This window comes from Syngnathus scovelli, chromosome 2, assembly GCF_024217435.2.
Source record: "Syngnathus scovelli strain Florida chromosome 2, RoL_Ssco_1.2, whole genome shotgun sequence".
NCBI lineage: Eukaryota > Metazoa > Chordata > Actinopteri > Syngnathiformes > Syngnathidae > Syngnathus > Syngnathus scovelli.
Window position 1 is genome coordinate 13,592,214 of NC_090848.1, and position 23,902 is coordinate 13,616,115.

General features: G+C 39.6%; 5 protein-coding genes across 6 annotated transcripts; 1 reads left to right on the top strand and 4 right to left on the bottom strand.

Annotated features, from left to right (window-relative positions):
* Positions 1-400: 400 nt before the first annotated feature.
* On the top strand, positions 401-4,767 carry LOC125989115 (uncharacterized). Its single transcript, XM_049755137.2, has 8 exons — positions 401-615; positions 1,178-2,306; positions 2,805-2,939; positions 3,036-3,210; positions 3,308-3,406; positions 3,708-3,799; positions 3,900-4,040; positions 4,255-4,767. Exons 1-8 carry the CDS (start codon positions 467-469, stop codon positions 4,522-4,524), a joined length of 2,190 nt encoding a protein of 729 aa, XP_049611094.1. The 5' UTR covers positions 401-466; the 3' UTR covers positions 4,525-4,767.
* Positions 4,768-5,735: 968 nt separating this feature from the next.
* Positions 5,736-7,099, bottom strand: nppa (natriuretic peptide A). Of its 2 annotated transcripts, none has more exons than XM_049753154.1 (3): positions 6,969-7,099; positions 6,533-6,857; positions 5,736-5,981 (listed from the first exon to the last, which is right to left on the bottom strand). In XM_049753154.1, exons 1-3 carry the CDS (start codon positions 7,077-7,079, stop codon positions 5,977-5,979), a joined length of 441 nt encoding a protein of 146 aa, XP_049609111.1. In that variant the 5' UTR covers positions 7,080-7,099; the 3' UTR covers positions 5,736-5,976. The 2 variants fall into 2 exon arrangements, with proteins under 2 accessions (XP_049609111.1, XP_049609110.1); XM_049753153.1 differs by having other exon boundaries at positions 5,736-5,986.
* A 1,595-nt stretch (positions 7,100-8,694) lies between these two features.
* On the bottom strand, positions 8,695-9,996 carry nppb (natriuretic peptide B). The gene is made up of 3 exons (XM_049755041.1): positions 9,328-9,996; positions 8,964-9,234; positions 8,695-8,888 (listed from the first exon to the last, which is right to left on the bottom strand). The coding sequence occupies exons 1-3, from the start codon at positions 9,439-9,441 to the stop codon at positions 8,878-8,880; spliced, it is 396 nt and encodes a 131-aa protein (XP_049610998.1). The 5' UTR covers positions 9,442-9,996; the 3' UTR covers positions 8,695-8,877.
* A 226-nt stretch (positions 9,997-10,222) lies between these two features.
* nppal (natriuretic peptide A-like) lies at positions 10,223-14,728 on the bottom strand. The gene is made up of 5 exons (XM_049755042.1): positions 14,659-14,728; positions 14,410-14,527; positions 10,916-11,111; positions 10,514-10,815; positions 10,223-10,397 (listed from the first exon to the last, which is right to left on the bottom strand). The coding sequence occupies exons 3-4, from the start codon at positions 10,997-10,999 to the stop codon at positions 10,516-10,518; spliced, it is 384 nt and encodes a 127-aa protein (XP_049610999.1). The 5' UTR covers positions 11,000-11,111; positions 14,410-14,527; positions 14,659-14,728; the 3' UTR covers positions 10,223-10,397; positions 10,514-10,515.
* A 722-nt stretch (positions 14,729-15,450) lies between these two features.
* clcn6 (chloride channel 6) lies at positions 15,451-23,360 on the bottom strand. The gene is made up of 23 exons (XM_049754513.2): positions 23,217-23,360; positions 22,726-22,785; positions 22,577-22,642; positions 22,227-22,292; positions 22,069-22,135; positions 21,672-21,778; positions 21,303-21,429; positions 20,469-20,536; positions 20,079-20,137; positions 19,860-19,992; positions 19,654-19,767; positions 19,312-19,478; positions 19,111-19,222; positions 18,866-18,995; positions 18,529-18,682; positions 18,297-18,453; positions 18,091-18,197; positions 17,537-17,723; positions 16,900-17,060; positions 16,316-16,472; positions 16,012-16,119; positions 15,794-15,919; positions 15,451-15,701 (listed from the first exon to the last, which is right to left on the bottom strand). Exons 1-23 carry the CDS (start codon positions 23,286-23,288, stop codon positions 15,621-15,623), a joined length of 2,586 nt encoding a protein of 861 aa, XP_049610470.1. The 5' UTR covers positions 23,289-23,360; the 3' UTR covers positions 15,451-15,620.
* Positions 23,361-23,902: the final 542 nt, after the last annotated feature.

Genomic DNA, 23,902 nt, shown 5'->3' on the forward strand with positions numbered 1-23,902 from the left:
AAACTTGCAAATTTTCTTAATTTTACAAGTATTTGATTTCAGCAAAATGAATTTAGTTAGTGTTTGGTTGTCACTATTTTCCATGAGTTCTGATTCCAAATTGTTGTTGAAAATATTTTTCATAATCAGAATCTGAATAAAATAATAGATTAAGAATGATTTCAATTGCATTTTTTTTTTCAATTTACAAAAAAAAAATGTGCTAAATTGTATCTGCTAAAATAAAAATGTCGACTATGTACATTATTTTTAATCACTGTATATATGTATATGTATGGAGGTCGGAAATCAAATGATTGAAAAGCTTTTAATGTGGCGCAAAACAGACGGAAGTTAGAAATGGCCTCTCTCTACGCCGTTTCTTCAGTCTATCAAGTTACCACTAGGTACTGCTCAGCGAACGCCATCCATCGTTTGAGAATTGAGATGGTCTTGTGAGCAAGCAGTGCGAGACAGTAAACTTTACATGACAAGTCTCATGTCAACGCTGGATTTGATGAAAAAGCAGTGTCTTGCATCAGGGACACTGTCCTCTGCTTCTCTCAAAAGACGGTTTATCAAAAAGGGAAGAGTCGCTCCAAGGGCCAACTTCAAAGATGTGAACACAGACTGCAGGTGAGCGCATTTATTTCGTTTTATTTATGTATTTAAAAAAATATATTTTTTAAATTAGTTTTTCCCCAAAAATTAAATGCGGAAATATCTTCACAGCTCAGTTAATGAAAATCTGAGAAATAAGTTGACTTTTAAGCCAAATGAACTTAAATCAAAGTCAAAAGACTTGACTTCTCTGTATTTTTTTTTTTTTTATTTGGTTTTGGCCTCTCTCTCTTTCTCTGGCATTTTAACAGACTTTTCTTTTTTCAATAAAACTCAATGCAGCTCTGCTCACCTTTTGGCTTTAACATGATTGCATGAAAGTGCCTTAAGAATGAGTTCCGGCCATTTCTTGAGAGTGGCTCTGGATCCTTGCTCAGCATGTGCAGAACATTTTACAGACACATTTTCAGAAATTGGCAGATAAGTAAAGATTTGCTCATTTGTGTAATATCACACTTGATGGGGTGAAAAGACAGCCCATAAATCCAAATATTGGTATGAAAACAAAAGTCCGTTTTCGATTAAATGTCAAGAATATTGAACGGAGTGCACTAAATGACATTTTGTTTACTGTCAGTCATTCCAGGTGTTTCCTATTTTCCAACTCTGGCAGTGGCCGTACTGTCCGACGGATTCTGACAGCTTGCCTGCTGTCTTTCCTGGCCCTGCTTGGTTCTGTGTCCACAGACCTCAACTCCAATTTTGACTTACTCCACTCTACAGAGGCTGCTTTCGAAGAACTGGCTTCATGCAGAACGGCAGCCATTTTGCACCTTGTCAGTAAGCTTCAATCGATGCGGCATCTCTTTAGCAAAGAGGCGAGGAATGAGATGTTCAATGCCAACGTTTCTGCCGTTGTGCAGCCCATGTTGCATTTGTGTGGTGACGTAACGGGCCACAGAGATGGCTACGGACTTTATTGCCATGATGGAGTAGCAGAATTTTGCCAGGAGATTGAAAGGCGTCTTCATGGATTGCTAAACGCTTCATTGGATACAAATGGAACAATTGAACACATTTCTGCTCTGAATGTGTTAATTTCAGGAATTCTTGACATGTGGATTACAGAAGAAGATACTTTAAGCAAAGCCAGAGATGACTCAAACTGGAGAGACGTTCTATCCGCAAGACTTCTCCTCACCTTCATAGAACTCAACCACCAGCTACTGGACTCCCCCCATATAGCGGCTGGACCCGCCTTCCAGGACAAGTGGACTTTTGCATTGAGGCACCTTAGCTTGGCTATCCTCATGACAGAACAACTGCGTGACTGCTGGTTGGAGAACGTAGATGAAAAGTTCAACTCAAGCCACTATTTCAAACATATCTTCAACGCAAATCTTTGGGAGATAACAAACTCTTTGCCCGGGTCACACGCTGGACTCCAAGCACTGAATGACACTCAGCACTGCTTGTTCGGCCGTGCGGTGCCGGCACTCCGGACGGCATCTCGCTCGGTGTCTTCGAGCCTCAGTATGAAGATCAGCCTTCTGGCGATAGCCTGCCTCATCTACCCGGTGGTCATGTTCTCCTTCAAGCAAATGACTGAGTGGATTGAAAATTATGCACAGAGTTTAACAGAGAAGACGGAGGACCTGAGACGTCAAAGACAGCGAGCCGAAGACCTGCTGCATCAAATGCTGCCAAAGTCAGTGGCCAAACAGCTCCGCCGACATAAACACGTAGAGGCGGAGAGCTATGAGAAGGTTGGTGTCTATTTGTTCAACTCCATAAATTCTCTGATTGCTTGAAAACATCTTCTGGGCTTTTAATATTGAGGCTGCTATAAGGAGGCCACCACTGCATCATCTGCTGACATGCTGAATGAATGTGTCTCCGCTCCCTTTGTAGCCATTGTTGACGTAATTAACTATAATTGCTCTGTTCCATATTCATCAGAAGATAAAACAAGTTTGTTAGGTGAAAATTGCATATGGCTTATTGAAGAGGTTTTGAACAGATGTACTAAAAGGGCTGCTTTAATTGTGTTAAGCGGAAAACTCCATTTCAAAATGCTCCTTTGCTTGGAAACTAATTATTTGGTCAGTGCACATCCATTTGAGCTTTTTTTTCTTGTAATTCAACAACCGGCACGAAGGTTTTCGAACTCAAGACGACCAATTAAAGTCTTTCCAGAACAAACATTGACACTAACCTGTCGTATATAGCTTCTTCAAAGTCAAATTTCATTCACTCTATTCTAGGTGACCATCTTTTTCTCAGACATTGTCGGTTTCACCTCCATCTCAGCCTCCTGTACGCCTTTGCAAGTGGTGGAAATGCTCAACAACCTCTACGTTTGCTTTGACACACGGATCGACTCCCATGATGTATACAAGGTAATTAAGGACGAGAAAACATACAAATACAAACTCCGCGAGACCTTGAACAGGATACGAAATGATCGCCATTGCGTTGTGTGCCTTTCCATCCAGGTCGAGACAATTGGAGATGCGTACATGGTAGTGAGCGGACTCCCCGAGAGAAACGGGGACAGACATGCTGACGAAATTGCCAAGATGGCTCTGGATCTCATCGCAGCCGTCCGACAGGTGTGCATCCCTCACATGCCCAACCAGAGGCTGCAGCTCCGAGCTGGGATTCACACAGGTAAAAGCGATCCCTCATCATGGATCCTTGTGGTGTCCATTTGTTGTTGCCGTTTCCCTACAATATATTTTCTGATTTTGTTTTGATTCCTAATCAGGTCCATGCGTGGCCGGAATAGTGGGCTACAAGATGCCCAGATACTGTCTGTTTGGGGATACGGTGAATACGGCTTCGAGAATGGAGTCCACCAGTCTGCGTAGGTTGACCTATAAGCGAGTTATCTTTATTGCCAGATAAATCCAATTCAAAACTAGTTATCAGTGGTGATGCTAATCCACTCCCCTCCTACAGGGGGCGGCAATGTAATTTACAAGCTTTTAACTCCAGTCAAATACGGAGTTGCTACATGTTACACCCCAGGTCATTTTCAGGAGGTGAAAAATGCAAAGAAATTTATAAATAAATGTTATGAATGCATATTGTTTGAGGGTCATACAGTATATTTTTACCTGTAATAATTTGTGTGTTTTTTAATAGTATGTCATTTTATGTGACAGCTCAAAAAATCCACACTAGTTCTGCAACCTACTTGGCCCTTACTAAAGATTTTGCCTATGAGCTGCAGCTTCGAGGGGAGATTGAAATCAAGGTGAGAATCTCTTTGAATAATAAGATATGCCATCTGGCTCAATTTCCCTACTGTGATCCAAATAATAATTTATTTGAAATATCCCTCTAATTTCCGCCAGGGTAAAGGCAAAATGAACACGTACTGGTTGATTGGCCATAAGAACTACAGTGTCCAGAATGACAGCCTGGTTTGCCACTGGAATCCCAACATGGCGAGAAAAAAGAAAACTGAGGCCAGCAGTGATATTTCTGCAGGAAATGTGAGTGTAACTGGTTTCATTTATATTATTTAAATATTGGTCACTCAACAGTAAGGGTGGTCTATCTCTCTCCATTCCGTCACATGACCTTACCATGAGATGTTTCAGAAACAGTTCTAACTTTGCAATTTCCAATGATAACACAATATAATTCAGTACATTTAATTACAATTTCCAAAGTGTAATTTTGGTTTTGTTTGTGTTTGCCTGCCAGTCATCAGTGACAGTGCAGAGCCTCAGTGAAAACGCCACCACCCCAGTGCCCAATCACACGCTACCACAGCCTCAATCTGATAAGGCGGACCTGAGTGTCGCAGCTCATATGGGGCCTTCAGGCAGCAACAATGCTACCTTGGCCTCCAAAAGTGGGGGACTGCAGGGTGGGGATGAGTCCGCCTTCCTGCCCGGTCAGTGCAGCAGCAGTGGAGACAAATGTGACATTCTGCCTGGCTCCAAAAACAATAACAACAATAACCTCGGTTAACACTGGACCTTATGTAACAAAATAAGGCATTCATAAAGTTAAGAGAGTCTCTCTCTCTCTCTCTCTCTCTCTCTCTCTCTCTCTCTCTCTCTCTCTCTCTCTCTCTCTCTCTCTCTCTCTCTCTTTCTGTCTCTCTCTCTCTCTCTCTCTCTCTCTCTCTCTCTCTCTCTCTCTCTCTTTCTGTCTCTCTCTCTCTCTCTCTCTCTCTCTCTCTCTCTCTCTCTCTCTCTCTCTCTCTCTCTCTCTCTCTCTCTCTCTTGTTCATTGTCTTTTTTTTCTAGACAGCTTCTATCCTATGCCCGCTAGAGGGAGCTTTGCCCCACTATAGAATAGTAACACGATTTCTTTCCCCCTCAATTTCAACATAGGATTATTACTCAGTGCCATCTTGATGCTCAACTACCCATAAACTTAACGACCTTTTTTGACCTAAACGTAATACTTGTGTTGCCATCAATTGTAATAGGATACTTTGAATACTCCCACGTGGTGTTTTGTTGCGTCTCAGTGACTTCTCGAATCCCAACGTCAATTTTCTTGAACATTGATTTGCATCTGTTGTAACTGATTCTTCAACACCCACCAGTTACCAAATCAGTCCTGACATGTTGTGAATTCACGAATGTGTTAAATTATTCATTTAAGTGGTGTGAAGTACTTTATTAGTCATTTACAGTATTATAGAGTAATTTTGAAAAGTTGTTATTCCACTTTTGAAAGAAAGCAAATGTACCATTGTATAGTGTATCTCATTTCAGTGTACATGTTGATTATGGTCTGTTGGGAAGGCTTTCTAAAACAGCATGCTTGGGAGCTGCTCCGAATTTCGTTAGCATTTAACTTGGTTGACATGATGTACATAATACAACTTGACTGGAGCAACTGTGACCGCCTCTGTGATGTAACCCATAATAACACTTCCATTGTGCTGGTTGCCATACACATTCACCCAAAATTATGAATGAATGAATCGCAGAGACATTTCCATCTAGGATTTAGTTGGATGCATTGTCTATCCTGTATGTGTTTCATTTTCTTGTTATTGATCTTAAATTGTGGTATATCTATAAAAAAAAAAAGTGTAAAAATAAAGGCCTCCCCCCTAATAAACGTCTGATACATTTTACACATCCTCATTAATTCCTCTCCACATCATACATTTTATTTTGTGTGTGATTTCAAGTTGAAAAAAAAATCTGAAATTATGGAAATATGTAAAAGAGGGTTTTATTTGAAGTTTTTAATCGAGAAGAACAAACATGCAGTTGTCTCACTATTATACAGCATACAGTGTCATAGATTCTTCACATAGTTCATCATTTGGTTGACAAACACACAGAAAGACATGAATGGATGCACACACACAGCTTTTCAATGTAATATCATATATTAAATTGATTAAACTTGACTTAATAAATGACAAAAGGATCAAACATGTATCCCACAGAAGAATCAGCCTATCCTGAAAAATTAAACACAAGAAGAGAAATGGTTGATTATTAAAAGGACATCCTTTCACTTATTATTTCAACTTTAATGATATCATTATGGTGATGTTGTGTTCTTGGTTGTTATGAAATCCAACTTTACCTGCACGCACACTTTAAAAAAAAAAAAATTCAGAAAACCAGATAATGTGCCCTTTTTTAAGACTCAACTTTGCTGTGTTTATTCTGCCCAAATGAAAGAAAAGTGTTTCTCAATACAGTCTTGTGTAATTTTTCCGGTAATCAGTTTAGAGGAAGTGTTTACACTTGATCTATTCTCAGTAGTCAGTGTGGGTTGTATTGGCAATGCAGTAAAATGAACGAATAAATGAAAGAACAATAACAACTGCATACAGTGTAATGGTGCATTTGTAGTAAACTATTTGTACTATATTTAGTGCAATATTTGTTTTTAGTATGAAGGAATCTCAAAAGAATTTTACACGACACACTATTCTGCAATTGAATAAAAGACAAAAATATAGAAAAGGGTCGAACGTAACTGTTCCTCGCACACTCACCTCTCGCAGTGTTGCAGCCCAGCCCGCTAGCGTTCCCAATCCGATCCATCCTGGCACCAAAGCAGCCCGATGTCCGCTTTCTGGCCGTTATCAGCAGATCCAGTAAGCGGTTCCTCTGACTCAAGGCCCGGCTCTGGCCTTCAGCCACCGCTTGGGATCGCTCTACTGCGGCTGCGGCAGGTTCTTGGTCCCTGTCCTGCTCCGTGTTCCATCCTCGGTTGGATTGGCTGCGTTCTGGTTCTTGGTTCAATGTCGTATAGTCCGTTTCAGAGGTTTCCTCCTGAGCTGCTTCGGCCAGAGTCTCCTCAAAGCGCTCAAGCAAAGACTGTTGTGCAGAGGGCAGGATTTAGAAATATCAACTTGTTTGACAGCCGACATTGCACACCACCCAAACCACACAAGTGTTTGTTGTCAGTGTGTGACCTTCCTTTCTTACCTTGAGCTGGGCCAAATCATCAAGAGAGGACGTCCTTCCCAAAAGGTGACCGCTAACCAGCGTGTATTGACACAGCAGGGACAGCAGGCCCCACAGGACCACAGCCCTCATGTTATCCTCCAAATGCAAGTTGCATTACGGCCACCGCTGGAAACTACTTTTATATGCACGTACACGTACACAATTAGTTGACGGCATCAATGGCTCCTCCTCTTGCATATCGCTTCAAGTGCATTCTAACACTTTGGCGCGATAAGTCAGATGTACTTTTAAGTGATACTCGGAAGTGACTGGTGTGTGTGTGGAGGTCCATAATTCACAATTATCAGCCTTCCCAGACAACTGTGGCATGACCTCAGGAGCCATCTCCAAGCTGTGAGCTCAGACATGGTGTTTAGTCACAGGAATGCCCTCCGCATGCAGACAAACACCATAGTAGGAGAAAACTGGATCCCTCCACCTTAGGGCATCGATTATACTTGGGGGCAATTACGGTCAATGTGGCTCATGATCTTGCAAATACAATCTTGTTGATGTCTGCTTTTTTTTGTTGTTTGGTTTTGTGTATTCACACATAAATAATAGTAGTAACAAGTGTTTGTTATACTACACCGAGACAAGATCATATTTGTAAACAGCATTAGAAATTTGATATTCAACAAACATGCAAAGATGTAAGATATACATATATTTTCTACTTTGTCCAATTGCCTTCAATTTCCTCAATATTCCTTAACAATAAATATCCCAATCTTTATGATTTTGAAAACACTAAAGGTGATCATAATAAATTATAAAGCAATATTATTATATAGCAAATACTGTACTTTTACAAGGTTTGTCATTATTTCAAAAAAGATTGTTATGACGCTTCAGAATTATTTTTGTTGCAAAAGAAAAAAATAGCGGATTTGTTTTCAAATCCATAGTCACTTATGCGTCATATACTAACATAAAGTAATTTGTAATAAAACAGCTAAAAAATATATCAATATATTTTTTTCTGCGCTGACTACAAATAATAATAATAATAATAATAATAATAATAATAATAATAATAATAATAATAATAATAATTTTGAAAATTATCTTGAAAAATAAACTTAAGGACTTTATATACATCTGTAAACAATTTATTTTTGATAAGTGAACCATTTCACAACAACGCTGGGATGACGCCACAAGAGTTTTCCCTTAGACATTGACCATCATACGCTCGCCAACACAATGCATCATTTGGATCACAGGAGATCCTGATCCTTTGTGAGTCTCTCAATTGCATTACAAGGGCATCAATTGACAAAGAATCATATTCCTCCATTTTCTTTCGTCTCATATATATATATATATATATATATATATATATATATATCTAATCAACATCGTATGCTTGTGTGCTCTCCATGGTGCTGAAAATACATTTTATGCTTTCATTAATGAAGACAATGACTACATTCACAATAACAAGAATGGGGTATGTGCATCTTAGTCACATTACAGTATGCAGTTTGTGGCTGATTAATTAAATCATAAAATGTATTGTCCAGGTGACAGTGAGTGACAAGGGACCTAGTTAATCTTCATGATGATATGGGATCATGTAGATCTAACATGGCCACAGTAGATTTGTTATGCTGTTTGTCATTCATGAGGATGGTTGAAAAATGTGTATTGTTTAGTGATTGTCTACTTGCTGTCAATATTGAGTGGATGAACTTGAGTCATCTGCAGTTGTAAACATTTATTGAAACATTCCGGGCAGGAATTGCTTTACATACATTTAAATAAATAAACATATAATGCACAAACAAATTAATATAAATATTGGGTAAAATAAATATAGAGCACTAAATAACTTTTGGCCTCGACGTTGCAGTTCCGCAAGGTGGTCGATGGTAAGACTTCATCGTCATTTGGAATCTGCAAGATAGCAACACATGGAACACATTTTTACAACTTTTTCCATTTTTGCTATTTTATCTATTGTCAACTTACTGGATTTGCCAACACTTTTGCAGCCTAGGGAGCTCATGGAACCTATTCGTTCCATACGGCGACCAAAGCAACCAGAAGATCTCCTGCTGGAGTCGCTGCGGATGCTCTTCAGGTTTTTGGCTGACAGAAACTCCCTAAGTGAAGCTTCGTCCAAGGCTTCCTGCGGCTGCTGTGCGTTCAAGTCATCAAGAGTGTTCTCCTTCTCTGCAGTGAGAGTCTGCTCCATCTCATTCCGTTCTGGAAGTGACTCCTCTAATCTGTCAAGGAGCACCTACAGCATGCCAGGAGGTAACATTTCTTTGAGTTCATGAATGGAAATGAAATCAAATCCGTAACCATTTGGAATTACATAACTGTAACATACCCTTAAGATGTCCACATCACTGGAGGTCAAGCTGGTGCTAACAGGATATGCGCTGATGAGCTGAAGTTCCAAGATGAGGAGAAGGCCACAGGCCACATGGGAAAAAAGCGGCATATTTCTCTTCTGGTGGACCTTTTGGGAGATTCTTTGCTGAATAGCTCCTGGATGCTGTATCCCTCAGGACCAACCTCTGCTCTTTTATACACGATGAGGCTATGCCAGGAATTGGACTTGCATTCCTGACACCTGGTCCTGATAGCGCAAGCTGTCGGAAACGACTCCCTTTAAAGGGTTGTCTCTCAGAAGTGGGACATTCAGACATTCATATGACATAGTGGCATCCATACACTCCCAGAAACAGACCACCAGCTCCTGACAAGCCCTAACACGGGACGTTGTTGTCACGGAGTTACGGGAAGTAGTAAATGGCAACACTGCGTAGTGAGAATGGGAGGGAGGGAGCGAGCGAGAGAGATGTTACTAATTTAAGGAGTGTATATGCGATTGTTGACGGGTGCCTTAACAAGGACAAACTGGCTTCAGACTGACAGTCTGACAGGAAAAAAAAAAACCCAGAGTGGCTTTAAGTACGCCTGTAAAATGTCGTTCAATCATGTGGCAGAAAAATGAGTACGAATTTATGTATTATATAATTTCTGTATTTTAAATACAACTTACTCATTATAAACCATATATGAAAGTTTTTTTTTTTTTTTTAAATAATCAAGGGTTAAGGCAAAATTTTATATTTGAGGGCAGGAATTCAGAAATTGCCACAAAAGGTTTTGGAACACAGCAGATTTGGATTCTGTTATTTTAACAGTAATAGGTGTTTACATGTGCGGTAAAATGTGCTTTCAAAATTGCTCAATTGACAGAGACGGGACAAGACACGTGTTTGCAAAATATTTTTCTACATTACAATATAATTCAAGTTCTTTTACAACCCATAACAATAAATAACAAACAGCCTGCTTCCACAGTAAGTTGATGAAAATATACAGCGGTGTAAGAAATGGAGAGTCAGTCACGGTTTAATACTTTTTCTGATGGATCATCATCACACACTCCTGTTGACAGAAAAAAAAAGGAAATTGGAAAAAATTGTTAATATCAGCACCAACAACAGCATCATTAAACGTCAAATGCTCATTTGACAACAACAAAGTCTCCTCTGCATGCTCACCCTCAACATCCCAATCCGCTGAAAGACCCGATCCTATCCAAGCGGACGCCGAAGCAGCTCCTCATCCCGCCTTTCCGGTACCGACCCCAGTTTCGCTTGGAGGTCCGGAACAGGTCTTTGAAGAGAAAGGCAAGAACGTGTGCTTTAGCCTCCAGTGCTGAGTTGCTGGGATCGGGGGAGTCCCACGGGTGGCGCTCTCGAGCTCCAAGCTTTGACTTCTCTTTGTTGCCGCCGCTCTCTTGCATCTCCTCTGAAGAGTGATGAGGCATGTCATTGATCTCTTCTAAAATCTGCTCCAAACTCTGATGGTGAAGGCGAGAAGTGAAAGAAATGAAACAAATCTATCCATCGTCTGTCTGTCTATCCATCTAATTAAAAAAAAAAAAAAAAAAGAGAACCTACCTGTAAATCCGACATGGGCTTGCCTCGAACATAATCAAGCACCAAGAAGAGATTGAAGCAGCAAAGCGAAACAATGAGGTTCATGGTTTTATCTTCCCGCCGGAACTCGACTCAGGCTGTCCCGGTTTTGTCGTCGCTGTGGTTCTCAGCATGGGCAGGTGAAGCCTTTATAGCAGAACCGACTACGTCACCAGGCCTGGAAAATTAACGATGTGTAACTAATATTCTTAAGAGTGGGAGTACGCGCAAGGCTCAGTTGGAGAAGGGTGAGCTGGGACAATTCAGTGACATGCAGGCACAAGTCAATGAAAATCAGGACGTCTTTAATGATTTCATTATTTGGAATGAGTTATTGCAGTTTTGTGTCATAAAAAAAAATCATTTTTCATTTTATTTGAACAAGTTGCAAATGCTTTGGCACATCCATGCAAATGATTCTGCACAACTGTCTGTTGATTCGGGTGTTATGTTTTGCTGATGTCACATTGATCAAAAATGTTTTGTAACGGGTTTTACCTGGATTGCTTCACACGCCGAAGCACTTTGGTATTCGTTCATCATTTAAGTCTTGACGTGCAAAAAGGTTGAACAAGTTGTCATAACACGTCAAGCATATTTCTTTACGTTTTCATGAGACTTTTCTCCCTGAGGGTAAATCTTGACTTGTTCTAACAAAGGGAAATGTACTGTGCTCAAACAATCAATCAGTTTGCTACCAAGATAAAATACAAAAGAAAGGGAGGACAATATGTCTTCACCAAACTAAAATTATATATATGTTGGGATACACACATCCACATGTGGACTTGGAGGTTAATTGGAATATATATGTGGGTTTTGTGCTTCTGTGTTTATATGGATTCAAGCAAAATGATGAGCCATTAGCCCAAGACCCAGTCAAGCCGAGCTCACTCGTCGAGGTGTGTGACTGCTAATTGACATTTCAGCCACCTCTCAACTAGGAGAGCCATTATTCGAAATTGATTCAAGCCTCGGGGCAACGCTTAACGTTTTATGCATTCTTTTTATGAAGAGAATCACATTTAAAGTTACATTCATATCGAAAATTGAAGCACGATGATAGTTTTACATTTGTTATGTATGTTTCAAATTGTTTTAGTTTTCACACATCTACTATTTTTGTCATTCAAAATAAAAGTATTGGAAAGAAGTGAGACATTATTTTGAATATTGATGCAAGCTAAAATTTTGCACTTGGGACATAAAGACTTTGGTGTGTGTCAATCAACTCAAATTAACTTTGGACTGTTGCAGACCAGGAAGCTGATTGCGTAATATTTTTGTGGGGGAAACTGTTTTTCCATCAATGAATCATTGGATGAGGAACTGACAAAGAATGTCAAACTCAGAATTAAGAATTAGATTAAGAATTTGAATGCACCTATGTGGAGTTGCGTTGCTATTTTGGTCCATTTTTTTTATTTACTGTTATTGTCTTATAAACTGTTTTCCTGACTGACATTTAAACGGCTTAACTGTCACTCATTGGTTCCCCTCCATTAAGGACCTTAATGAGAGCTTGAGCTCCCCATCATTTAAACAGCTTGCTGACACCAGGTGGGGAAGCCTGAAAGGGGTGGGACAAGTAAATGTCACAATTATGTCAGAGCTTCGGCTCATGGGCTCCCCCAAAAGTTAATTACTATTTTCTTTTTATGAATGGGCCACCACCGCTGTTGATGGTTTTTCTGTCCGCCGTATTTGGTGATACCTAAACCTTTTGCGAGGGGGGGTGAAGCTACAAAACAATCGCTTCGAATCAGTTTGTTGGCACCACCTCACCATTCACTATTGATGGCGAGGTCACATTCGCTGACCCTATTTTGCTAGCGTGTTTGTGCTGGCTGGTGCCTGTGGAGAATGTCACACATGATAAATGAGGACAAAGTAGCGAAAGCTCATCTGCTGTCATCACGGATGCAGCAATACCCACAAATACCCTGCTGGAAGAAACCCAAGATATATACATATATATATATTTTTTAATGGATTGATAATGCCACATTGAGGCATAAAATGAATAAATGAAAGGCTCTCGAGCTTTCCAATGGCATTATAAAGTTGTTTGTTTGATTAAGCATGGTTAATTTTTTTTGTGCAGTTCAGTGCTTTAAACAGAAATGGTTTTATTGCAATCATAAACAATCATAATTAAGCAGGGCACAAGTTTTGAAGGATACATAAAAGCACGTTTGATTTCCTCGTTTTGTTTTTGCTCTAAATTAACAATGTATTAAAGTCAGTCTGAAATGGGAAATCTTGTGAAGTTTTACACCTTGCACTTGGCTGAGGCTAAGTAAATTCATTCACGGCATTCATCAGCCGTCTTATCTATTCTTGTCATGGACTGATCCCATGCTTCATGCCATTACATCATGCACTGGAAAGACCAGCATAGCACATGTGACCCTTCCAGTGGCACCTTTACACAGATAAGGTTATTTTCACACAGCAGGGATGTTGTTGCATATATTTAGCATTAGCTCATGTTATTTTTAACGTGCATTACCTAAATAAACCTCAATTCGGTTGTTCTTTTTATTTACATTTTAATGTCATCCGAAATCTCTCTCTGGGTTATTTATTAGACTTAACCCATTGTGAATAAAATGAAATGTTATATTTTTTGTACCAGGGATTGAAATGTTGGACAGTTAGATGGTTTCAGTGGACACACCCACCATGTTTAACCATGGTCGCTTTTTCATGATTTGAAAGCCTGGTTTTATTAACTTGATGAGATTTTTTGGTTTTAAATTGCCAGTCAATACTCTTTTCTTGGGTGCGTCAAATTCAGAACATAAAATTATTTTCACTTTACATGGACTGTAAAGTGAGGTATGGTGCTCGAGAGGAAGCTTCAGAGTTGCTATTCTTCAAACAGAATTATAATTGCTAATGAAGCACACAACTGCACATTTCACCAGGTATTACTTTCACCAGCAGCTCAAATGATCCTTGCTGTATAGTGCTCAAATTCTATGTTGTACATTGAAATCTACATAAGTCACAGTTTAATGGACTACACACTTCAATTGGATTCAGTTCCATTAAAAGGTACTTTTATTAGTGTCAATCACAGGCCCAAAACATTCTGTTCATTATGCACGGTTGTCAGCACTTAGTCTATTAAAAACAAACTAATGGCTCTTGTCATGATGTTTTTCAATGCGGAGGGGAGTGCTCTGAAGCATAGCCGAATTGCACTTCCACCCATGCACTTCTCACCCCTGTAATTTCCCCCTTGACCACAAACTCCACTTGTGTGTACAATTTCATTTTCCTATGCAGGTGTACGGTACATAAATACATTTTGCTTGAAAAAGGTGGACATCGGTATCTACAGTATGAAAGATAGTCAAGGATGCAATACAGCGAATGGAAGAAAAAAAAAAAAGACACACACCATCCAAAGAACAAAACAGTCTCATAGAAAAAGAACAAAGCACAGATGTCTCAGAGACATGACTTACTGTGTGTCATTAAAATCTCTTTAGCAACCTCTTCCTTGCAACTAGCCTCCCTCTGTGTTCAGATGGTTATCAATGGCTTGACCTCAGGCTGTGAAGGTCCCCATCCCCAACATCACTTCTAGTATGAACAAAAAAAATATTAAAACATCCAGTTAAAACAGTTCAACACCACAACTATATGATAATCACGTTTGTCATGAGTAACAAAAGATTTTCTCAAATAGTTGCCTCAATTTGTCACCATCTTACAATTTTCAATGATGGTCCTCTGGACAGCAGTCAGATCAGCAGTCTTAAGCATACTTGTGATTTAGTTTCCTGAACCAAGCTGAGTCTTTTTCAAGGCTCAGGAAACCCTTGCAGGTGTTTCGAGTTAATTAGACAACTCAAGTGATTAGTTGAATACCCTACTAGTATACTTTTTCATGATATTCTAATATTTTGAGATAGGATATTTGAGTTTTCTTAAGATGTATGCCATAATCAGCAATATTAAAATAATAAAAGGCTTGCAATATTTCAGTTGATTTGTAATGAAAAAAACTAAAATGTCATACGTTCTGGAATGTATTTTTTTAATTGTATTACAGAAAATAAAGAACTTTATCACAATATTCTAATTTTCTGAGACAGTCCTGAAGACCTGTAGTTTTTAAAAACGCAATATTTCACACAAATTGTGGAGTAGCAATATGAGACCTAGTGTAAGCCATACCTGCCATCTAGTGGTGATTGGTGAAATTACAATTTCAAACTAGTACAGTTGAGCCCTATATATTTGCAATTTGGCACCTGTGGTTTAACATTCATTTTTTTCATTGAATGTTTATAAGTGTTTTTGGTAAAATTGTTTGTGTTTGTTAACCCCCCCAAAATAATTAGTATAGAAATTAGAAAATGACATTTTACATAAGATAGTCCATCTTTTGATCTAAAATAAAATAGGCGATAAATGTTCGCTAAGCCACAAAAGGTGTTTGTTTCATATATCATATCTCATATACATATATCATAGGAAAAACAGGAGTCAGCTCACAAATGCAGCATTTTAACAGCTTTAATAATGCAAAGCAATAAGACAATATAATAAAAGTGGTTTACAAACATATACAGTAGTTAAAACACAATAGGGATTAAAAAAATAGAACATAATTTACATCAACAAGCATGGAATGGTTGTCAGTTAAGGATGCGAAATGAAACTGGTCCAATCAAATTGTGATGTAGTGCTGTCGCAGTTTGGCCACAAGGAATTCATGAGTCAAATTATGTCTCGTGATGATCCCAACAATCTGAATTAGAAGGAAGATACACAAAATACACAAGTTAGTGCAAAGAAGACAAAGGCTTAATACTTCAGTAACAACAACAGATTCCGACTTACTTCTCCTACGGCGTTGACCACGGGTAAATGCCGTAGTCCCATTGTTCGGAACAGGTTGAATACTTGGGAGATGCGGGTGTTTGGTGACACAGTATAGGGACACGGGTTCATGTAAGGAGTGATGTCCTGTAAAAATTGAGAACATTTGATGCTTTGTTAAATCAACACTATTTAATATAACCATTTTTGAAGATGGTCTTTGGCCGAACGGGCTATACCACAATCATGCGGGGACTAAGCTGGGTCAGGTCCAAGTCGTGGATATCAGGGAAACGGGGATAATCTTCAGTCATCTCTGCATATGTCAATCTGGGTTGCGTGGCACTCTGACAAGACATGGCATTTAATTATAGGAAAGACCACAGCATTGTCCTGGTTGAGAAAGAAGTAGTTGCAGGATTTCAGAATGCGGTTCAGATTTAACTTGCATAAAACATGAAACGCGTGGTCAGGGACGACCACATATCATGGATGCTTTGCATTTCAACGCATTCTTGATGTGTGAACATTTGTGCCACTGACCGGCTGATTCTCAGCATAACACACGCCTCTCATGAGCAGATTGACCAGCTGAGAGCGCAGGATGAGGCCGTGGAAGGTGAGCGGCCTAAAACGCTCCTCCATTGTCCACTCCTCACTGGGGGACTGGTCTGGGCACAAGTTGGGGTAGGGCATATGCCTGAACATGACACACAGTTATTAGTGTTAGCAATATATTGAAACAATTGAAACACAACAATAAGTATATGTAAGTAAATAAGGATTCGGGGAATGGAACTATAGCACCATCAGCAATATGTCTAGTCGCAGTTAAGCTCTCCAGCATTTAATATTCTAAAAAATTGCATATATGTTTTTCTCAAGGTCAGCCAATACAATCAAAACAGAAGGGGCCCCAAAATTGAACCCTGTTGAACACCATAGGACAGTGCGGTAGAATGGGATTCAGAGTGACTGAAGTTACATAAAGTGTCTTGCCTGTCAAATAAGATCTAAAGTTCTCTGGAGCACCACCACTAATACCTACCTGGTGCTGCAAATGTGCTAATACTGTGGTCCAAAGCTTATAGTGCATTTTAGATTTCAAAGGTAAGATGGTGTCCTACCTCCTCTCCAACATCTGCTGCAGGAGGTCTTCTCCCTCCTCCGCTGGCTCCACGGCAGCTCGCTGCTCATCACAAACGTTTCTGAGTTCACTGGAGGGGTACGACTTCATGGATTGGCAGCGCCGTCTTTGCTCACTTGCGCGTGATACAACGCTGGATTTCTACATGGCAGACAGATGAGGGCAGAACTTCATTGACCATCCTATTGATTAAACGCATACATTTATTCCAATGATGTACAATTAAGACTGCCATAATACTGGAGATTTTTCAATTAGAGCCTTTATGAAAAAGCGCTTGACATATTTCTATTATTTTTCTCCGACTTCTTGTTGACATTGCAGTCTTATTTAACAGTCGTGTTTGAGAGTCAAAATTCGGAAAAGCATCAAGGCAGCGTAGAAAAAAGAAACACTTGTAATTGCATATCTTCACACTGAAACCAGGCCTGTTCCAGATGTGGATAGAAACATGTATGTTGAATGAAATTTGATCCCCCGAAACTAACAATGTATAGTATAAAAACAAAAGGTTGGTGCAGAGCACTTTATTAACAGTGCTGGATTATGATTACCTAATTTATATGCATGCATCTTTATTCGGAATATCAGAAATGCCTAAGTGGAACAGGAAGTACCTTGAAGTGGATGTTGTTGCTGACGAGGATGTTGCCCTTCATGAAGTCCTGCTCGTTCGGGCGATTTTCAGTGACCACGGGGAAGGCGTGGTAAATGGTGGTGCGCAGGATGCTGACTAGAGATTGCACCCGGGTGTGGGGGTACACGTAGGTCAAGTTGGGCTCCATTATATCGCTGGCGGTGAGCCTGAGGTGGATGTGGAAACAGAAACAAGCACTCAGGATATGCATTTATGGTTTTGACAGTTTTCATCATTTCTACTCAATTTACCTTTATTGTATTGAACAGTTGTTAAGATGTTGGTTGAATAGTTAACTTACTGTTCTTTTAGATTCGATTTTAGATATGCGCTATTAATACATTTTTATTCAATGTTATTGTTTGCTGTTGAATTACAACTAAACAATTTTCTGCAGTTGTAGAATGTTTGCGACACCTAGTGGGGATATTGGTGAATAACTAGTTTCAAAAACAATTTCACTCATCTCTTTGATGAAATGATACCATAAATTGGTGAAGTGGTGAAGAAATCGCTTTATTGAACACAACTTACTTATCCAGCTCGACATCAGTCTCCCACTCCAGAAGTGGAACTCCTCTCAGCTGGATGTGAATGTCATAGATGCCCTTGTTGAACAAATCCCCGGTCCATTTTGCAACCTGGTAAAGATAAAGAGAGGAATATCTTTGACTCCATGCAATGTAAACAAAAGAATGACATCCAAGAGAAAATTTGTGTACTTTCTGAATATTGCATACCATTAGGGTGATCATAATAGGGAGTCCATATGTGATTTCATTGGTGGATTCAATGAGGATGACAGTAAGGCTGATGGTCATTCTGACAACGCCTCCGAGGAATGCAGCAGCTCCAATGAGAGCAAAGGTCCCGGCGTAGATGTCCATTCCCAGTTTCCTGCCATAGATAGAAACAATCACAGCAATCAGAATCGAGGTCGTCACTGGCATGAGAAAGACATTTTATATTTACACTTTAAGGATGTTGGCAACCAATCGTCCAAAGGCGGCCCCGCATAGCAGTGACGGGACAAAGAGACCGCTGGGTACTGACACGCCATAGGTCCAACAAGCCAAAAGGAAGTAAAGCAGAAAGAACACCGACAGAGTCACCGGGCTGAAGGTACCTGAATGATTAGACGGAAAGCAAACAACACTGAGAAAAGTAACGTTTTCGATTAGCTGTTACAGTAACGAAAAAATGGAGGAACATGTTTCTAATACGGAATCACTGGCTACGATTCAGTAATGCTTTATCAAAATGAAAATGATTTGCGTTTGACCTCAGTGTTCCCAAGTTCCCATCTCACCATCCTGGTGGAAAAGCTGGTGGATGGCAGCCTCCTGCGGGTTGAAGAACAACGTGGCCATGTCGTTATACGTCTTGTTGGAGCAGAAGTACTGGCGAATGGTTGAGTTGATGTCCTCACCGACAGAAAGCTAAAAGAAAATAAGTTCATAGGAGAAAAAAAAAACAGCCATAAAGATTGCTTGGTCATTTTTAGCGACGTTCAAATAAATGAAGATAAAGTTAGAGAAACGAGAAGCTGCTTACTGTGGTGTTATGTGTTGGAGGAGAGTACAAGTCCCTGCATTCGCCCAACAACATGGACGCGGCAAAAACCACCACTGTTGTCACCATGGCAACGAGTAGGCTCTCTAAAACCCTATGAGTACAAAAAAAACGCGTTAACAACATGCTTCAATAAAAAGGCATCCTTTGGAAAAGATGGAGTCCCGTGTGGAAAGGCGTTACCTGATAAATCTGGCCTTTGGTTGGATGTGTCTCATGCGATACTTGGAGAGGTTTTTGTTCATGCAGTTGAAGAGCGCTCCCAGCAGCCCACCCACGATCCCCATCAAGACAAAGAAGGCCAGGTCCACTGCAGTCCACAAGTGGCAGTTTTTGTCTCCATCTGAACACTGACGAGTAAGATGGATTTGAATCTGGTAGAATTTTATTTTCCTCACATTAAAATAACAGCAGTACAGTGATGTACGTGCTAATATCATTTTGTTTGAACTTGTAAACCGCAAGTCGCTCTTGCATCGCCTTGAAAAATTGAATTAGGGACTGTTTAGCGAGTTGCATTCTTACCTTAAACTCTCCAAAGTTGAGCAGGCCAGGCAGCTGGAAGGAGCCCCACTTGTTGAAGTTGATCCCCGAACGGAAAAAGTTGAGGGTGAACGTAGCAGACATTGAGCAAAAGAGCTGGAAGACAACATTTTAAAGAAGTAGTACTCCTATTTACCAGCTGTATTTTAAAAAAATATATATTTCAATGTGGGTAGCGCAGGACCTACCACTTTCCAGGTGAGGGCCTGGTTCCAGAAAGAGGAGCCCTCCTCCAGGCTGAACAGGGTCCCCCCGATGGGAGCGCCAAAGGCAGCGGCTACTCCGGCAGCAGCACCAGCTGACACAAAGTCTCGCTTGTCCCTAATGAAGGACAAAAATGACATTTTGTAGGTTTTAAGGAACTAACAAAATGGACAGTGCTATAAGATTGTGTATCGTAATCGCACCTGTCACTCCGGAAGAAGGGAAAATTGAATTTGATTCTCTTAAAAGTGATGCTCTGAAACTGAGAAGCACAATAGATTTGATAGCAGCACTCAAACCAGAACGACAGTCAAAGCAACAACTTCAAATCACTTGAGAGAAAAAAAAAAAAAAGACAGGATTCAGGGGAGCCATTTTCAAAGCGAGACATGTCATAGTTTTGTCACAGTAAGATTTTAGATGCCCTTGTTCCTCACTAAAGTGAATTTCTACCAGGACATATTTTTGTTTCTATTGTTAACAACACTGTAACACCAAATCTTAAATGTCTAACAATAGTTAAACACTCGTAAATATTGATTTAAATATTGACTTTAACTATTTGGAAGATTGTAAATATTGACTTTATGTACCTGAGGAAGGCCAGCTCCCACAATAGCTCCGCTGTGTATCATCGGACCTTCTTTGCCTACAAAAAGACCTGAAAGGACACAATGGAAAAAGTCAAACTTAAACAAATGGGAACTTTGTGTCAAACCTGGGGCGATAATCTCAACATGCTAAATGTAACTAAATCAAGCATGTGAAATGATAACTGTGCAATTGTGCAGAGGAAAAAAATATAAAAGCCTTGTGAGATGGGAACTAAACTAGTGTTATCTTCTAACTGTGGCAAGTAAAGATAAGTAGTTATTTCAATATTTACCCCCAACAAAGTTAAGATAATCTTGTGGAATTTGCATTTACAAGAACAGGATATCCATCTATCAATTTTCTATACTGCTCAATCCTGTTCAGGCTCACAAGTGAGACAAGTAAAGTTGGACAAGTGACATGATATAAGAGGCAAAGAGAAAAAAAGGAAAGTAGAGCAACTTTAAGAGAGCTGTAGGAATTAGTGACAAATACCACGTGTGACATGTGACATCCATTTCTAATACAGTATGTCAATCTGTTTATGTGGAAAGATAAAAGCTTTTTTTATAAGAAAAATAACTTTATGCCTGCTTCAATTTTTTTGATAACATCTCCCAAAAGCGCGTGGAAAAATGTGTTATTTCCCTTGGTCTGTTTTATCCCACAAGAATTTGGTTTTAGTTAAGGCGGAAGAACATCTTCGGAAGATGAGTTTGACATTTCAAGCACATCAACAACTCATTCAAATGAAAAATACCCTTATGCATTTCCCTTCTGACTTGATACGTGTAATAGCAATGAAAAGCAACAAATTCATCATCACAGTTTACCTCCAGCGACACTAAACAGAACTCCAACAGCTTTGCAGAGAAATGTTTGTAGCCGGACGATGCCAGGGATCTTCACTCCGTTCAAGTAACTTTTGATTTCGGGAATCCCCGAGCCTGCAGCTAAGGGCTGAAAAACAACAGAGATTCGATATTCGATTACTATTAGAATTTAAAGCTACATGGGAGGTTGCACTAACTATTCCAAAACGGCTCTTTTACATATATTGACAATTTTTCTTTCTCAACATTTGACCAGTCCAACAAAGCAAAGTGATTGTTAACAGACCAAAAGCTATAACACTGCAAAAACTAAAACATGCAAGGTCAGCAAATCTATATCCGGCATGTTGCAGAAGTACACTTTCTCACCTCGATGAGGACGAGCACACTGGCAATAAAGATGAAGGTCATGTTGAATGCCAGGAGCTCCAGTAGAGACAGAGGGAGGCAGCCTTTCTCACTGCACTCCTCGACAGCTGAAGACTTCAAATTAAGGTACAAAGACTTCCATGCTGTGATTGGCACAACGTGTGTCATACACAACCACTAGTTGTCCTGGCTGGAAGAATGAACATTGATGACACTATTTGTGATAACAACAACATGTGAAAACTACAACATGAAGATTGATTACCAGAAAGTGAAAAAAAATCACAAATTAAATTGACAGTAAGCATCACATGGTACATTCTGAGTAATGCGAAACGCAAAATCACTTCTGAAATTCAATGGGTGAAGAGGAAATTGCAGGCTTTCTAAAGGATACAATAACCAACCAAAGTAAACTTGAGTTTGGTGAAGAAGCGTACAAAGTAATCCACAAACAGCCCCAGCTAAAAGAAAAGAGAGGATGGAAACATTTGAGACTAATCAGACCTATGTTTAAAAGCAGAAAGAAGAGGAGGAAACTCGGGAAGGACATACCAATCCAACAGATGCTCCAATCGCAAACACCATCACCCATCGCAGTGCTTCATACTTTTTTGCTTTCTGTTGGGGGAAAAAAAACACAGAAAATCATTTCTCATCATAATCAAAATGCTGCACCTTATTGTTAAGTAACATGAAAATCAGAATTGTGCAGGTTGAATGCACACATGATGCAAATTTCCCTTTAAAATATTTTGTGAGCTCCTGAGCAATTCCCATCTGTGTGACACGACACCGATATTAAATCTGATTTCAGCAATATGATTTTATAATAAATGGATAAATCCTCTGATTTAGAACACATGTACATAAACACCCGTCACGTTTACGCTATCTTTGCTTACCTTGTTGTCCATCCCCTCCAAAACCTCCACGTAGGGTTCACTGACACATCGGTCATAATCCAGACTCTGTTTGATCAAAAAGGTTACTCTCAGATGATGACACATAAACTGCACCTTTAAACTAAACTTAATGGTTTTAATTATCTTACCTCATAGTCCTTCCTTGGCAAAATCTCATCTTCTTCATCTCGAGTCTCTCCAAGAATTGTCTGCAACAACAGCAAAATAGATTGGTTTTTGGGGGGAGGAGGGTTTAATATTTTGACCAGTGCTGCTGCCACTTGTTTAAGATGAGCATGAATTTAACAACGTGCACTCAAACGCATCAATCTGCCTGCCTTTTCAGCACCCACCCAATGATGCTGCACAATGACCGCGTTCTTTGAACCGTGATGAAATCGTATTGGGAAATTGTGAAAACAGTTTTGCAACTTGGCAAAATTACTCTGCAACCAAATGACTACAATCGTTGAGGCTGATTACTTAAGTTATATTGGATGGTAATAACACATTGGGGAAGCAGTGAGCTCCAGCGAACAAGACATCTCAATACAGAGTTTGGACTCATTTCAAAGCATACAAGCCAAATGAAAAAAATGTGAATATACACCCGCACTGCTACAGAATTGTATCGTCCTACCAGTTCCTCTGGCGTGCGCGTCTCCTCTTCATTACAACGACTACACCCGAAACAGTTGCCACAACACGCCATCTTCGTTGTTGTGTCATGATGCGTTCAATGCCTACAGGAAAACGCTGAAAATATGGGGAAAGACGGGGGCTCGTTGGGTGCATCGTATGGACGATTTGCACTAAAACTAGCCTATTTAAAAAGAAGAAAAAAGTTGTGTTCATGTCAAAAAGACATGAACCATCAGTAAAATCTCGTTTTCCTGTGATCCGTGTGTGTGTGTGTGTGTGGGGGGGGGGGGGCACACTTAGATTATGGGGAGGACTAAAAGTGAGAAAATCAATTAATAATATTAAAATTCCATTAAATGATTGAAAAAAATATATGTCAATAACAGTTTCCAAACGTATTAAAGAAAACATGATCAAATCATTACTCTATTATGTAATAATTAACCGTGATTTGAATAAAATATCGTTAGCCTTTATTCATTTGAAACTGTCCACAAATGTACCTATTAAGTAGATAACTTCCATTAAAAATGGAGAGCTGTTACTCTATCAAAACATTTGGGATTCTTTTATACTTTATATGGAAAATGTGGATCTAAGAAATGTCAATATGGAGCATAGGGTCACTGATGCTCTGAACTTTCCATTTTATTTTATTCACAGAAGTTTAAGGGTATAAAATAC

What these genes read in the sequence shown, in the direction of transcription:
- clcn6 (XM_049754513.2), bottom strand. Translation starts at nt 23,288, where the DNA reads ATGGCGTGTTGTGGCAACTGTTTCGGGTGTAGTCGTTGTAATGAAGAG. An exon ending in TGGGAGCTGGCCTTCCTCAG is followed by an intron (nt 20,138 to 20,468) that starts GTACATAAAGTC and finishes TGTGCTTCTCAG; the next exon opens with TTTCAGAGCATCACTTTTAA. An exon ending in TCAACTTTGGAGAGTTTAAG is followed by an intron (nt 19,479 to 19,653) that starts GTAAGAATGCAA and finishes CTTACTCGTCAG; the next exon opens with TGTTCAGATGGAGACAAAAA.
- nppa (XM_049753154.1), bottom strand. Translation starts at nt 7,079, where the DNA reads ATGAGGGCTGTGGTCCTGTGGGGCCTGCTGTCCCTGCTGTGTCAATAC. An exon ending in ATGATTTGGCCCAGCTCAAG is followed by an intron (nt 6,858 to 6,968) that starts GTAAGAAAGGAA and finishes TCTGCACAACAG; the next exon opens with TCTTTGCTTGAGCGCTTTGA.
- nppb (XM_049755041.1), bottom strand. Translation starts at nt 9,441, where the DNA reads ATGCCGCTTTTTTCCCATGTGGCCTGTGGCCTTCTCCTCATCTTGGAA. An exon ending in GTGATGTGGACATCTTAAGG is followed by an intron (nt 9,235 to 9,327) that starts GTATGTTACAGT and finishes GGCATGCTGTAG; the next exon opens with GTGCTCCTTGACAGATTAGA.
- nppal (XM_049755042.1), bottom strand. Translation starts at nt 10,999, where the DNA reads ATGAACCTCATTGTTTCGCTTTGCTGCTTCAATCTCTTCTTGGTGCTT. An exon ending in AGCCCATGTCGGATTTACAG is followed by an intron (nt 10,816 to 10,915) that starts GTAGGTTCTCTT and finishes CTTCACCATCAG; the next exon opens with AGTTTGGAGCAGATTTTAGA.
- LOC125989115 (XM_049755137.2), top strand. Translation starts at nt 467, where the DNA reads ATGACAAGTCTCATGTCAACGCTGGATTTGATGAAAAAGCAGTGTCTT. An exon ending in ACTCCCATGATGTATACAAG is followed by an intron (nt 2,940 to 3,035) that starts GTAATTAAGGAC and finishes CTTTCCATCCAG; the next exon opens with GTCGAGACAATTGGAGATGC. An exon ending in AATGGAGTCCACCAGTCTGC is followed by an intron (nt 3,407 to 3,707) that starts GTAGGTTGACCT and finishes TTTATGTGACAG; the next exon opens with CTCAAAAAATCCACACTAGT.